This window comes from Pectinophora gossypiella, chromosome 9 (genome assembly GCF_024362695.1).
Source record: "Pectinophora gossypiella chromosome 9, ilPecGoss1.1, whole genome shotgun sequence".
NCBI classification, from domain to species: domain Eukaryota; kingdom Metazoa; phylum Arthropoda; class Insecta; order Lepidoptera; family Gelechiidae; genus Pectinophora; species Pectinophora gossypiella.
In genome coordinates, this window is record NC_065412.1 from 14,709,019 (window position 1) to 14,725,489 (window position 16,471).

General features: G+C 39.2%; 2 protein-coding genes across 2 annotated transcripts in view; both read right to left on the reverse strand.

Annotated features, from left to right (window-relative positions):
- Window positions 1–16,471, reverse strand: part of LOC126369663 (abl interactor 2) — a 317,799-nt gene that overhangs the window by 212,635 nt on the left and 88,693 nt on the right. The gene's annotated exons all lie outside the window — the stretch shown is intronic.
- LOC126369694 (carbonic anhydrase 7-like) lies at window positions 32–6,371 on the reverse strand. The gene is made up of 4 exons (XM_050014258.1): window positions 6,251–6,371; window positions 1,970–2,448; window positions 960–1,190; window positions 32–366 (listed from the first exon to the last, which is right to left on the reverse strand). Exons 1-4 carry the CDS (start codon window positions 6,297–6,299, stop codon window positions 160–162), a joined length of 966 nt encoding a protein of 321 aa, XP_049870215.1. The 5' UTR covers window positions 6,300–6,371; the 3' UTR covers window positions 32–159.

Consider the following 16,471-nt stretch of genomic DNA (forward strand, 5'->3'; position numbering starts at 1 on the left):
ATTAATAATACTATTCACATAAAATATACAATATTATACACAGACTTACATCGACTAATAAGATCAGCATTTGGTTTCTGCTTAAACTTTATAAAAGTGATAAATACCCGTATTTGCAGTGAGAGTTAGTTATTTGGTGCTTAGTTGCTTATTCGCCGTTTATTCGTCAAACTCAGCAACGTCATTTTCGGCCTTCTTGTGGCCAACCCAGTCCCACTTGGAGTAGTGGAGCTTGGTCTTCTTGAACTTGGGGTTCTTAGAGGTGATTCTGACGAACACACGTCGGCCGAAGAGCGGCTGGAGCTGTCTGAAGTTGTCCACAAGCGGCAGGTTCAGGTTGGAGAGCAGGCCACGGAAGTTGTCCATCTGCGGATACATATAAGTACACATTTATTTCGGAACTATGCAATCGAATTGCTTTTGTTTTTCGACAAATTGGTATTCGTAATTTAAATTGGGTGTGATCAAAGCAGTGTTCTAGCGCTGCTGAGGATAGAGTATGAAGTTATCTGCGCATCGTTTTGAAAAGCCACATATTTTATTATTTACATAGTAGATAGTGCTCTCAAGCTGACCCGCGGGTGTAGGTATTAAGAAAGAGGTTGCGTCATAAAATGCTGTAAGTTTTAGGTAGAAGAGGATTTCAGCAATTGTTGGCAATTTGCATCTATTATCTTCCCGGCCATGTCGATGGAGGGATTGTGCCCTTTCTAACATGATGGGACATTATTTCGGCGATGGGTTGATCATCTGTCTCCATACTGTTCATCATATCCATCCGAGGAATATGTCTTCTGTCTCATTATAATTTATGCCCTATAGTACCATATCACATTTAACTTTTATGATAAATTGAACTGTAAGTCTTATTATATGTCAATTATGTTAATACTATAAGGTTCTAAAGTGGGTTTTACTACATTACTGAAGGTATGCCGTAGTTTTGTAAGCAAGCTTACCTGGAAGACAGAGATGGGGAGGTAGTCGGAGAACACGACCCATGTGACGGCTTCAGCGCAAGGGGGGGTGGTGAGGGAACCCTTGTAGGTGTAGAAACGCTCAGTGTCAAGACCGGAGAGGATGGAGGACAGAGAGAAGGTATGAGGCAGCTGCATGCTGGTGTTGTAGTTCTCAATGGCGGAAAGGTTCTTCACGATCGGAGTAAGCAGCTTGGCGTCGAATTCTACAACCTGAAGGACAAAAAATAAGTATTAGATTGTTTGTTTTATAGCACGTCTGTGGTGTGGATTGTGAGACCAATGAGCGATCTCATCAATCCTGGTGTCAGGGTTATTATTGAGCTGCCAAAGGGCCCTAGCGTGACTCATGTGTTTAGGGAAAACGCTCAAAGTCAAAAGAACCTAAAAATTCGAGAATTTGCTGCGGATTCGTGTCAAAATTATCGATTTTCTTTTCTTTACAGAAAAATAGTAGATATCAATAAACGAGGCATGAATGGTAAACATTCTGTTTATAGCAAAACAAATTCGAAAGCGCTTGTTTACTAAACAGGTCTAGAGAATTTTTTGAATTTCGTTTGTTTACGAGTTGTGTTAGGTATTTTAACAGCCGCCGTCAAGTGGAGCGTTTGGTTCACCATAAGGAGGTTCGGGTTCGATTCCCGGTGGAGGCGTTGTCTAGAATCATTTTGTGAGACTTCCCCATGTTTAGTTAGGAATCATCTAATTGACTAAAAAGTAAGATAATTTCGCGGTTCGCAAAGCGTTAAATTGTTTATTTTATAAGTTTGGACATTGGAATGTCGGATTAGCAGTCGCTTATGTACTTCAGAATTATCAACTCCTTAAGGTTAGGCAAGTGGACCCCGGTATATAGTCTGGATAAACGCTAGGGCGATTTCGTCCCTATCGTGTGGGTTATGAGGTGGTTTACCAACCTCATCAACCCATCAGGGTTAGGTATATTATTGATTGGAAGATTTCGTTAGTATTTGGGACTTTTAGCTTACCTGGTAGAAGAAAGCAAGCACGCAGAGTCCATCGGGATGTTGGAGGGCTTCGGCAAGGTTCCTGTATTTCTTGTTCCTGTGGATGATGTGCATCTCAAGAGGCAGTCTCATATCGTTGAGAGTGTGCTCAGAACCGCGGTTGTTCTTGTCACCCCAATGGAAATGCAGGCCTTCGATTTCGTATTCATTGTCCAAGGGTCCCCCGAAGATGTAAGGCAGACGGAATCCCTTCTTTTCTTCTTCGGAGCTGTATTTAGGAATGGTTAGGGCTACGGAGTGGCCGTTGTTGGTTATAGTGAGAGGGCCAGGTAAGGGGTTTTGGTAGCCGATGAGTTCCATGGCGGGGATGGAGATGGGAATGGCTTGGCGGGCGGCGATGGCGATCGGAGACTGTTGGCGGCCGCCGCACGCTGGGTGGAGCACGGCCCATCGACGCTGGTCAGAGGCTCGGTAACCCCATCCTTGGACGACGGTCACCACTGCAGAGAAAATAAAAGTAGTAATTAGGTATGTAAACTTTGGGCTCACGATCAGGAGATACGGGTTAGAGACACTGACGAAAATCACTTTGTGCGGCTGTCCTTTGTTTGGCTAGGACATTGCAAGTTGAATCACCTGGTTATCAGAAAAAGTAAGATGCGCTTCAGAAGGCACTACCCCAAATGCCTCCATCAACCCGCACTGGAGCAGCGTGGTGGAGTATGCTCCATACCGCCTCCGGTAGATCGAGGGTAGGCCCAGCAGTGGGACGTATAAGACTGTTTATACATTTATGTAATTAAGTGCGATAAATCCTTAATTAAACAGATGTGCCTTGCTTATATCTATTATAAATCCTGTCAAATTATCTCTCCTAGAGTGATTTCCCACGACATTCGTTCCTTGACGGTTTTCATCATTTACGTACGTGGTGCCATATTTACTTAGTAGGTACCTTTTCTTTGTAAAAAACGGTGGCTATACTTTTGTGGTAAGTAGGTATTCTGTTCTCAACTCATTAGTCTGTTATACCCGCTGGATACCGATTTGATTCGGTATATTGTTTTTTCTAAGTTTGTTATGTAAACAGTGGAAACGGAAGATGCGCTGTTTGTCGCCGCATAATGATACGATTATCTCATTCAGGCGAGTGTCATTTGTTTAACAATGTGACAGCAACAATTACTTTTGTCGATTGATTAACAAATCATAAACATTCGAGGGATATTTTTATAAACCTTCTATTGTTTCGGCTTTCTTTTGTCCCTTTGAATCGAAAGAATCTCGCCTAGAGCCCGATGTACACAAGCGCGGTACCGCGAGGGTATGTTTTACTTGTGAACGCGTGCATACAAATTATAATGTCATAAAAAAACGCGGTTTTATACGCTTTCGATGTCGCCTTTATATGTTGCGAGCTTAAAACTTTGAGGACAGCACTAAAATGTGGTCATTTACCTATAATTATAACCCTATAAATCTTAGTGAGGGAGTAATATTTTATTCATGTTCCCAACACAAACAAGCTACGTGCCAAGCCTTGAAATTTTTCAATTAGGCAAAGGCATAGACCCCAGTCGGCTCCAAAGCTCTGTCAAAACTCATTTTTGATTCCGTATGTCGTCTAACTATAACTTACGATAATTGCAAATTGCTTGTTAATAGATTTATGAAGTCTTAGTAGAATGTGAAATACTGACTGCTATAGAAATAATTTTAACCTGTCGCTGGATACAGGCCTCCCCTCTATCAACATACTCTACCTCGCTTCTCCACTGCGGCTTGGTAGAGGATAGAAATTATTATAGTCGACTTTTTGAATATCGATTCGAATATGAGATTCGAATTTCGAGTTTAAGTTTTGAATTTAAATACTATTGTTTAAGTACTAGTTTTTGTGAATAAGTAGTTTTTACTACTAGGAATGTCGTAACCTGCGAATGCAAGACTCGAATATGAACTAGTTTTTTTGACAATTGCAATCACAGTACAAAATAGATTAGTATTCTTTTAAGTTTGTTTAGGAATTAATGAAGCTGATTTGAATTAATAATGTTATTATGAACATTTTTGCTAAGCAGTTATGCAAATTTTGGGTTTCAATTTATTAAATTAGCTGTCAAATGTAACGAACTATAACAAAAACAAGTCGAGTCGGGAAATAGATATACCTATTACTTATGCATCTTGTACAGAATTGGCAAAAACTCGCATTTTATGCGTGTCATTCTGAAATGAGACAGATGTTCCTTACAACGGATTACGTATTTGGTGTATGAGATGATCACCTGTCCCTATTTGGGTCGTCAAATCCACCTTAGAATAAGGGCGTTTTCACATTACTCCGATTCTTATCCCAGTTATCCATCAAATGATGGATCCGATGTGACCTTAGAACTATTTGTATGTAGCTTACACATTACATCCGATATATCATAGTAATTTTCTACTATCCGTCATTCTCGGACTCGGATTGGCACTATGAGGGGGTTAGACCCCGCAAAAGCCATTGCTATTTGACATTTATTGGCACTGCGCACTTTTATATGCGCAAATGTAACATTTGAATATGGCTTGTTTAGATAAATTGCTGTAGGTAATGTGGCATCTATAAACTAGAATTGTGAGTCTGCCCACTCCAAAAGGGACACAGGCGTGGTTTATTTACAGAAGTTTTGATCCTTGTGTTTATATTTCTTAAAACTTGACATTATTAAATACAACGCTCGATTATGGAATGAAATGAAAACTGTGCCAGTTATACCTATTTAGATAACCTTTTAGCGCGATTTTAAAGGAGAGGTCGATTTGCAATAATCTGTGCACGTTTCGTGAAATTCAAATACACTAATGCATCGGCATTGAGGTTTGTAATTCATTGAATAAATATGCCGGGACTATTCCATGGCAACCGGCTGGAATTTAATTCGTACGAGTAAGTAAATAGTAAATATCGATTCTGAAATGACTGTTAAAATTCAAGAAATTCACACAATCGGATGTTATTAACAAAAGGTAATCGACTAATTTGTTTCCTGTATTTATTTTCAATTCGAGTAGTGAACGATGATCCAGATTTTATATACTTAAATACATTGATTGTGTGATAGTTTCCTGTTGCTGGTTGCCGGTAAGGAATTGCTACAAAACAATAAGGCAGTCGATTTGTTCTTCTGTGCTATTTATAAGTTGTAATAACAAAGCTTCGAATATTTCTTTACCAAGTGACTATTCGGTCGCAGGACATCATTTTCCCGCCATTACCGCGACATTTTTCTTCAGCGCGCGTTAAAAGTGACGTTTTATTTTTTATTCGCGAACGTTGGAATTTCGGCCAGTGCCGTTGAATTAAGAAAAGTATTTTGCGTTTTAAAAACGGCCGCGTGTTTTGTCGGATGTTTGCGCGATCCACCGTTTGTTGTCGTCGAATACATACCGCGAGTTTCACATGTCTCCACCTAAACTAATAAGATTGGGGTAGATGACTGGCTCAACGATAAATTATTTAATGCTAATCTAGAAATAGAAGTCAGTCCAAAATAAACAAAAAACTTTTTGCCTTATATACGAATTTTAATTAGGAATTAGATAATAATGTGTACGACTCTTTTGACCATGTTAATTGATGACGTCACATCTAAGTGTTCTATACAAGTTAACCCCCTGGTATGGCGTATACTCAGATATACGAACTTTTTCAACGCGACTCATTGTTTACACTTATGAATGTTCCCACATGATTTGAAAATGGAATGATTAGCTCTGAGTGCATGAGAATAACGATTGAGCGTAAACAAAGCGATCGAATTTCAAACATCCTTGAAAAGAACACTAATAAATCAATGGCCAAATTCTTGAAGGGATTTTCTGCACTATCAATGGAGTACTAAGGTTGCATTTCTCACTCTAGACAATAAATGGATTTAGCGATTTCCTAAATTTGACCATTTAATCGTTTTTAATGGTTAAAGTTTGCCTGTAATAAACTTTTTAACACTGAACAATATAAAATATTATGTCATAATTACAAACACTTTAGATTAGGTACTAAATGAAGAAAACTGGAGTCAAAATATGAAGTAGAAACACGAAATACAGTTGCAAAATTATTAATTGATTTGGTTATAATTTAGATTAAGATAAAATTATCTTCTAAATTAAATTAACTGTATCTATTTTTAAATTTGAATAGAATAGGACGTATGAACTATTCGAATTTGATATAAAAAAGTTAATTTTAAAATATTTTTATTTAATATTAATGTTTATTTATTTTTTTAAAAGCCCTTAATTAACACTTACCGTTTACCGCCATGAAGGTGACAGAAAAGAAGAGGATGAATGTATTCATTTTTTCTTTTTTGTTCACAACACTAGATTGAATGAGCTAGCTGCTTGATTCTTCACTGCACAGAGGCTGTTTAAATACTAATGTTGCGAATCTTGGGCGCTGCGTTTTCAATGGCCAGTACGCGTCACCATGCGTTAACCCGCTCGCGACGTCATGTCATGCTACGCGAGCCGTACGGATTTTCCCTGTGGCCTGAAACGCCTGCTACGAAACTCTTGCGGCTACTTCAATTCGTTACTACCGACGTTTATAGACGCGTAAAGGACAATTTATTGATTTACTCGCATTAATTTTCAATATTTGCTCATTTAATTTAAATGTGTACGCCGCTAAGTAAAATAAACACTATTTTTCTGGGTATTAATAAATAAGACCATTTTTGCTGTACATTTGACTTCAATGACACCAGAGTTGCTGGGGTTGGTCTTTCACCTCACAACTCTCACATAAAAAAAGTTTCATAAAAAGTCTTTATTCCGGGGAAAAACACCGATAGCCTTAAAAATCTAAAGTTTATACTTACTACCCACCCCACCACTACTAGGTAAATCGTTTATATATTGGATAATCGCTAAATACTTACAGTTAAGGTAGCGGTTCCCGTAAACTTATCGTTTCATGTGATGCTCTTTAAACCTAACCTCGTCTGAAATGAAAATGTTATACGCGTATATTCCATACAAAATGTTTCGCAGAGTCTGTTGCGCTACTGCAGTGTAAATAGTTTGTTTTGAACTCGGGTATTCGTTTTGGTACGTGTATTCGTTTTTTGCGATTTGTTTCTTTTAACCTAGAACACAAGATTGTACCGCGCTGGTATTCGTTAACCTTACTTTATTATATTAATCAGATAAATTTCGTTAGTAAAATAATTTTATACACATAATGGGCCCAAAATGCCACCCTGGTCATGCAACGGGTTAAGTCAATGGGCCGCCCAATGGGCCGGTATCAAACAAAAGATGATGACATTTAATGATTATATAAATATACGATTATCAAAAACACCATTGATTAGAATCAAAATAATGATTGTTATGTCTTAATTGTATCATTCAATTGTAACAAATCACGTCACTTCATGAGAGTGTTATTATTTCTGATGCAATAGCTAAACGCAGGTTTAAAAAGCAAGGGTAGAGTGAGGTAGGGTTTAGTTGATTTCATTACTTTCGAAGATGCGTTTGAAGTTCGGAGGAACATTTAAAAAGTTTTCGAAATTCGAATCGCGAAAATTTTAAACTTGAGTTCCTCATATTACGTAGTTTCAGCGGCGTCTGTATTTGTCTTTATGTTTACGGCGTAGCAACGTTACATTTTTTCCAACGCCTCTATCAATGAGTACCTAATGCACTACGTCCTCTATTGAGGTTTTATTCCGTGTCGATGCCTGCGGTAGAGACATAGTAGTATACCGTTACCGACCTTAGCTCTATCGAAGACCACTAAGAGTCTTACTCTATCGGATAACTCATAAAAATGGGATCGATCCGCGAAATGAAGACCCTAAGCGGACCTGAGCCTCGGAAAGGTTAGGTCCGCTTAGTCAACAATAACAAGCATAATAAACATCTAAATGTGGAAATTGAGCCCACTAACATAACATATCAGTTTTAGCCATAGTTAGTGAGCAACGCGGACGTCCAAGGACCGGCTTTTAGCGGGAGCATCCATAGACTAGAGTCCACACTTTCTATCTATGGGTGTATCGACGTAACCTTTTTAAAAAGGCTTGGAGTGGAGGCAATTTTTGCCGGGAGGCAAATAAATTAGTTGGTTTAAGTTTCACGCATTTTATACATAAACTAAAAACTAAACTAGTATTTTTTTTAGTTTACTATGTAAGTAGGTGTACCGTGATATTTTAGATAGAGACCCACCAACCCGCAGTGGAGCAGAGTGGTGGAGAAAATATCCCCTCCGGTTGATTGAGAGGAGGGCTTAATATGGGTCTCGTGAGGAGGCTCGGTGTCGCTCAGCGGGCAATGGAGAGAGCTATGCTCGGTATTTCTTAATTTGAGAATTGCAAAGCTGAAGTGGCAGTGGGCAGGACACATAGCGAGGAGAACCGATGGCAGCTGGGGCGGAAAGGTTCTAGAATGACGACCACGTGTCGGACGACACTCAGTGGGTAGGCCCGCTACAAGGTGGACCGACGATCTGGTGAAGGTCGCGGGAAGTCGCTGGATGCGGGCAGCGCAGGACCGATCGTCGTGGAGATCCTTGGGGGAGGCCTATGCCCAGCAGTGGGCGTCGTACGGCTGATGACGATGATGATCTTTGCTGTAAGTCCATTGCATGCCGTTGTCACCTATAATTAGGGTAACAATTACTATGTCATTTTATGAAGATCTTTACTGTAAGAGACTTGTTGTTAACTCTGTTGGTGACCTTTAATAAATAAAATAAAAAAATAAAAAATAACTTTTCTCGTTATATGCCATTCATCCCTCCTCATTACACGCCCATACCATGCTAACCTGTTGCTCCTCTATTTCTCACTAACCGGCGCTACTTTCAGACTTCCTCTTATATGTAAGTATATTTATTCATTAGCGGGACGTATATAGCCTGTTTATGTTTTTATTTTAGAGACGTAAGTAATTAGAAATTGGTTTGATATTTTACTTAGTTATCCGTTCACTCCACGCGAATTAAGATATCTACCCACTTATTGCTTGCCGAACGCACTGTTACTTATTACATTGTAATTTAATTTTCTTAATGAGCCCAAGACTAATGTGTGAAAATTCACATCAATGTAACATAAACTAGCATCACGCCTGTATAAAGGAATGACTACACGTTTTAGAGTACGGAAATCTTTTCTTAGACCGTTTAAAGTTTGTTCCGGTCATGCGATTATTACACCGCGTGTAGATTTGCTCCACATAATGCACATGAAACACTAATCAGTATCAATAATAGCTTGATAGTAACACTATAACAATTTTAGGTTTTCAAACAAGGTAACAAAAGAACTGAGCTGGATTAAGAGAGCAACGGAATAGAAGAAAGAGGTTTTGATATGTAATACCTTTATATAATATGTATATAAAGAGATATATATATATGTTTCTTTCTTTCTTTTTCTGATGAGCGACGGAGGCGCGGCACGCACGCCATACAAGTATGAGAAAATAGCCCATTTACTTATTTACTTTTCCTTTAAAACATTTCCGTATAAAGCTAAAGCTGTGGCTAAGAGAGAAGGTCTTTTATTCTTTGAACGAGTTATTGCACCCTAAGAATGTTATGTTGATGTAAATATGACTAGTTAATTTAGAGTAAGATTAGGTTAATAATATAATAATTACCTATTGTATGTCAGAATATGACTGAATGTGCTGAACCATAATATTTACTTCCATCACTATGTATGACCACATTTACTACAATAAATTTCATTTCATTTCAGAAAACCAACAGCTACTTTAAACATTATAGTACATATAAAAATATATAGGATATAGAAGAGACAATTATAGGTTTCCACAAATAGAAAAACATATTTCAGCTTCGAATTCCAGAAAACCAAATAAATCCCTGGGCTCAGTGACTGAACTTTTGTTCTTTTATTGTACCTTATCTACATCTGGATCGGCGAATTGATGCGGAGCGGAGAATTGTTCCAAACGTTCTTCTTCTATCGTGTGGTTTGTGAGGTGAATTACCAACCTCATCAACCCTGGTGTCAGGGTTATTACTGATCCGCCAAAGGCTCCAGACATGGCTCATGTAACGACTACGTACTTACATCAGTAAGTAGTAACCAGGACCAACGGCTTAACGTGCCTTCCGAAGCACGGATCGTCTTACTTTCCGACATTCAGATTATTAGCCTGTAATGTCTTATCCAAACTAGGGATCACAAAGTGATTTTTGTGATGTGCCCACCGGGATTCGAACCTGCCCCTGGACCTGCGGATCGTGAGCCCAACGCTCAACCACTGGACCACGGAGGCCGTTGTTCCATTCGTAATACATTTCAGGGGCCTTTGGGGATTCAGTCATTGATCTTATAACCCATACGAGAGAAGACTATCCGCTAACTCCTTTGAAAAGTATCGGCGTCCGAAAGACGTAATATACGATCCCGACGACCCTATTACTCTAGCCATAGAGGCAGCCAATCAGCTCGCGACACCAAACACTTCAGGACCCCGATACCGACCCCGCCGGCGTGGTCGACGATTTCCCTCATTCAGCGCTTATCGCTATCAACCCACTAGGGTCGATTAATTCTTTCAAATATTTTTCCTCTCAGACGACGCCCTGAGCCGAGGTCTGCGTCCAACTGGGCACCCTCAGGCCTGTTGTCTTAAACGTTTTACCGGGTGAGAGCCTTCACCGCTCCCCATTTGTCCGGCCAAGTAGTTAATGCCATCTGCGGCAAATCTACAATAAGTCACGTCAAAAAAAAAATACTCCTTTGTGACGATGTGCTCACAATAGGACACGGTTACCTAGGATTTGGCTTTCCACTCTAGCCTTGACGACTGCAAGATTACCTATAATGTTTAGACACACAGGCTGTGGCCGGCTAAGACAAGACAAGTAACAATAACTGCATTTGTATGACCTTCTCACCTTGCCTTACTTATTGAAAATACTTAAAAAAAGATTGCTAAGTATTCACTGAAATCTGCGTCTAACCTTCGCGACTAATCTGGCACTCGTTAGAATATATTTAGTGCCTATTTTGTGAGTATTACCACAGATCATATAATACTAACGGTATTACCATATTTTTTTACAATATTTATATTTAACATAGGCCCATGCTGTGGTATTGCTTACAATTGGGTCGTGTACTAGGTTCAAGATAAATTATGAAATTACTAAATAAAGACAGATCGAAAACTAACGAGAAACGTTTTCTTTTTTCTATTTAACTTAATTTATGAATTTTAATCAAGAAAAACGTAATAATAAGTCCGATATTTTATCACGTTTTGTTATGACGTCATAGTGTGCTTTTTCATAATAATTCAGTAGTAATTTCGTGTTTTGGCGTGTTTCGTGTTTTCTTGTAAGGGTTCTTACAGACGAACTGCAAGTTGTGAACGGCAGAGGCTACTTCAGCCGTCGCCACCTGTCGACGGCTGCCACCGACAGGTGGCGACGTTTGCAGTTGCGGCGTGTTTCGTTTGCAAGAGTTGTAGCCTGTCAACGGCAACCGTTGCCGCCTCTCAGCGGCAATCGTCGACGCATTGGCTGCTGCCGCCGACGCGTCGACGGCAGCCGTCGAAAGGTGCCGACGGCTGAAGTAGCCTCTGCCGTTCACAACTTGCAGTTCGTCCGTAAGAACCCTAAGTGAATTTACGAATCCGATTCCTCCAATTCAGTCTTACTTTAATCTTCAATCGTATGGGCGTCTGACGTCATACACACAGAAGCGTGCGTACGATAACGTCAATGTGTAGTGTCTGTGTAAAACGAGGTGTTTTGTATGAAGAGTTCGGGGGGTGTGCTAGAACTTAAAGTTTCTTTTAGAGAATAAAAAATAAGTAAGTAAAACATAAAAATGTTTAGAGATAAATCCAGTTCTGTACCTATTTATTTTTCTTTATTAACTATACAGGGTGTTAGTGCCATCGTTACTAATACTGAGCCCCCTCAGTTCAGATTCAGACCATGATTCTGAGTCGATATCAAGTGGAGTTTCTTGTAGAATAATTCATAAAAATATTGTCTTTTTTTTAAATTAAAATAAATTTTCAGTTCCATGCTTTTGCGGCGAAAATTTCCACTTGATAACTCAGAATCATGGACTAAATCCCTCAAAGTTTTCGTTACGATGTCACTAACACCCTGTATTAACGTGTACAATATAAAGTTTTAAATATGACTAATAGTCACTTTAAATGGAAGTCAGTTTCGGTTACGTCTGAAGCTCAAACAGATACGGGTATGAACGTGAAAATCCAAAGTCATTACGTTTTTGAGTCATTGTAATTGTAACTTACCTATTACAATTAATATTGGCAGGGTGATATCAATTTATGTGACGTTTTCGCATTAGGTACATATTTATTAAACTACGTAGCATCCTTAAACTTGAAATAATAAAATCTCCAACACCCTCCATGGTCTAGTGGTAGAGCATTGGGCTCACGATCTGGGGGTCCGAGTTCGATTACCGATAGGGACAATCTCGAAAATCACTTTGTGAGTTTGTCCTTGTTTAACATTGCAGGCCGATTCACTTGATTGTCTGAAAAAGGCTTCGGAAGGCACGTTATGCCGTTAGTCCCGGGTTACTAGCCCGAACGCCTCCATCAACCCGCAGTGGAAAAGCGTAGTGGAGTATGCTCCATACTCCCTCCGGTCTATTGAGGGGAGGCTTATGCCCAGCAGTGGGTCGTATAATTATATAGGCTATTTATGTAATAAAATCTGGTTTCGCATTCGATGTTTTGCGCCTTTTAAAATAAACCAAATTCTCTGTAAACTCGCGGTTATGACATAATAAAGTACAGAAATTCCATCCTTCAATATAGTTATAAATAAATACGAAATTTGATAAGCGGGAGAATATACCTGCCCTCGCGGTACGGCGACGGCGTCGCGCGCGACGCGAATTATATCGAGGGCTTTGACCAATAGCCGTACGTCTATCCACGTAGATAGCATTCGCTGCGTCCTTTGACCGAAACCTTTGACTTGAAATTTTCAATTTCAAAAATATCTTTACTCTGTAGGTAAGTTACACTTTGAATCATCAATTTTTACATAAAACTACTGCAGCGGTTTTTTTTTTGACGTGACTTATTGTAGATTTGTCGCAGGTGGCATTAACTACTTGGCCGGACTAATGGGGAGCGCTGAAGGCTCTCACCCGGTACAACGTTTAAGACAACAGGCGTGAGGGTGCCCAGTTGGCTCAGGGCGTCGTCTGAGAGGAATAAATATTTGAAACAGTTAATCGATCCTAGTGGGTCGATAGCGATAAGCGCTGATTGAGGGATACTGCAACGTCTCACAACCTGTTTAGCCGGGGAAAAGCCGCGCGCGGTTCTGTTACCGTACAGAGCTTACCGTATTACCTAAGATACGAATATACCTACAACCTACCATACATACATACTTCTAATTCGTCACATAACGTCACAATGTCTTCCCAGTCGGGTCGCTACGATTCGTCATGCGACGTCATTACAGGAAGTGCTGTCGTTATGTTGCATTAGGTACCTATTACATTATATTGCTATATAAGGAACTGGTTTCGCAATTATCCTCTTAGATACAACGTGGGAACTAACCAACAGGAATGAGTCTCAATTATGTAGGAAAATGAAGAGGTCATTTCATCTTTTCCTAAACGTCATTTTGTTGAATTACGTTATGTGTTGCTACGTGCACCCAGCACTGGTTGCGGTGCGCCCGCATGACGTAATATACGATCCTGACAATCCGAATACTCTAGCAATAGAGTCGGCCAGTCTGCTAGCGACAACCAGAACATCAGGATCCCGATACCGACGTGGCTGACGATTTCCCTTATAACACTAGGTTCGATTCATTATTTCAAAAAATGTAATCCTTTCAAACGAGGATCTCGGTGGCGCATGGCGCAGCGGTAAACGCGCTCGGTCAGTAATTGTTGAAGTTAAGCAACTTTCGCAAAGGCCGGTCATAGGATGGGTGACCACAAAAAATATTTTCATCTCGAGCTCCTCCGTGCTTCGGAAGGCACGTTACTAAATTCCACTGAGTAACCACTGAATTCGACTTTCATTCATGAGAATCGAGTTTGAATTCACGTTTGAATCATATATAAGAATTCATTAAATTCATATCACGTGGTTTCCAGAATTTGTGTCCGGTTAATGGCAATAGGAGGCTTAAACATAGCAGACAAGAAGTGGGTGAAATAGACACATCTGCCTACCCCTTGGGGGATACAGGCGTGATGCTATGTAACTGTATAAGTAGGTATGATCAATTTAATACTCCAGAAAGCTCGTTTAGTTGTACATAAGATATCCAAATTGATAACTAATTTGTATTCGCAAAATGTTTCACAGTCACCTCTCTTCGCACAATAATACAACACTTAAGTACTTATAAATACATATATATCATTCATTTTATTAGACAACCAGTAGCTACGTACGGTCACGAGCATTAAATATACACTTTGGTACCATGTCACATTAACTTTTTTGACGAATTGAACTGTAAGACTCACTAAATGTCAAATATGTTAGTGCGACAGAGTCCTAAAGTGGGTACATTATATTGCTCATGACTGTACGACTTGTACTATGCAAATCTTCGCCAGGAAGCTTTAAAAGGTTGAATTAACAAGATTTAATTCTATTTATGGTCAAAATCGTCGTGATACGGGCTCGTTTGGGACCAACCGTGACATGCAACATATAAGATTAAAGGTTCGAATCCCGAGTGTCTAAAGCGACTTTGTTTTAATAAATCAAAAGAGTTTATTTCGGACATGTTCCATAAAGGTTAGTAACAATCAATAAACAACTTAATCTAGTGTTAGAAATAGAACGAATAAAAAAACATTTACACACGACACGGCTCGATAATTACAAAAAAGTTTTCATAACAAAATTTAATTCAAAACAATGCAAATGCAATGCAATGATAATGCGGCTAGTGTTGTGGGCACCTTTGCTCCGGGAACAGTGAGGGGCGGGTTATTTAATGACTAGTTTTTAAGTTTGTTTTTGTGACGTATTGTTATATTAATATTTACAATTAAATAAATTTAACTTTAGAAATAAAATGTATTCAAAACAAAGTCACTGTGTTCTTTCTGAAAGCATAGAAGACTTTTAGAAACAGCTTATGGCAAAAGCACATGTATATTTAATTAGAAAGGTTATAAGTTATAGTGTTTGAGGTTTACGCGGTTATTATCAATAATACCGGGTTATAACCGCGTTAAAATCCGCGTAGAAATGGGGAATCTCATAACCCTGATTTTACCATGGTAAAAACCAGGTATTATGTGTTTTAATTATAACTCAGTGACTTAGCAGTGAGGAGCTCGGTGGCGCAGCGGTAAACGCGCTCGGTCTGCGATTGTTGAAGTTAAGCAACTTTCGCAAAGGCCGGTCATAGGATGGGTGACCAAAAAAAAGTTATCATCTCGAGCTCCTCTGTGCTTCGGAAGGCAGGTTAAGCCGTTGGTCCCGGCTGCATTAGCAGTCGTTAATAACCATTAATCCGCACTGGGCCCGCGTGATGGTTTAAGGCCCGATCTCCCTATCCATCCATAGGGAAGGCCCGTGCCCCAGCAGTGGGGACGTTAATGGGCTGATGATGATGATGATGACTTAGCAATGGAAATATGTAGTAATGATTTTATCAAAACAGTTTACTGATATATTAACAGGACTGAAACTAGCTCTATCTCTTTTGTTGACTTATTGTAAGTGAAAGAGGACACTTCTTAAGAGTTGTCTGTATCCGCCATTGCGAAGAAAATAGTGCAAATTCTAATAACAATTCCAATTTCTTGTAGGTAGGTAAGTGAGAGTTGCTTTACTAATATAGACCATTATGATTATGACTATCGACTGTTTTTTTAAACTGTCAATTATCATCTGAGTATATTTGAATTATTGTTCACTTTAGTTTTGGTTTACTGTAGATTTGCTGGATATTACATTCACTACTTGGCCGAAAAATAATTTCAAGGCCATCGGAAGTTACATAAGTACCTACCTAATATCAACCACTACGTCAATCTACTAAATGACTTGCCAAAAACTTAAATTATGGCTTCATGCAAATAATGTACCTTTCTTGAATTCGATTTAAAAGTTTAAAGTACTTTATGCCATTGTTAATATCATTAGGTTTGCAGATAAGTCCATAATTTAAGCAGAACTGAACTTAAAAGCAATAAATTCATCGTAGGCGCATTTGAAAATGAAGTCGTATATTTTGTAGTCGATATGTGTTTAACATCTCAAATGTAACGCGGTAGCGCCAGTGGTGTATGGGACAAGTTACATGCTATAGCGATTTAGTAAAAAACTTGATTTTTTTTCTCGTAAAAGAATTCGGATGCCAGTGGACACAGGGTCCGCTGGCCTAACCTGAAGATTTGACAGGTAAAAAATCAGTTTAACAGAAGCGACTGCCTGTCTGACCTTCCAACCCGCGAAGGGAAAACCAGCCTATACAGGTTAGGT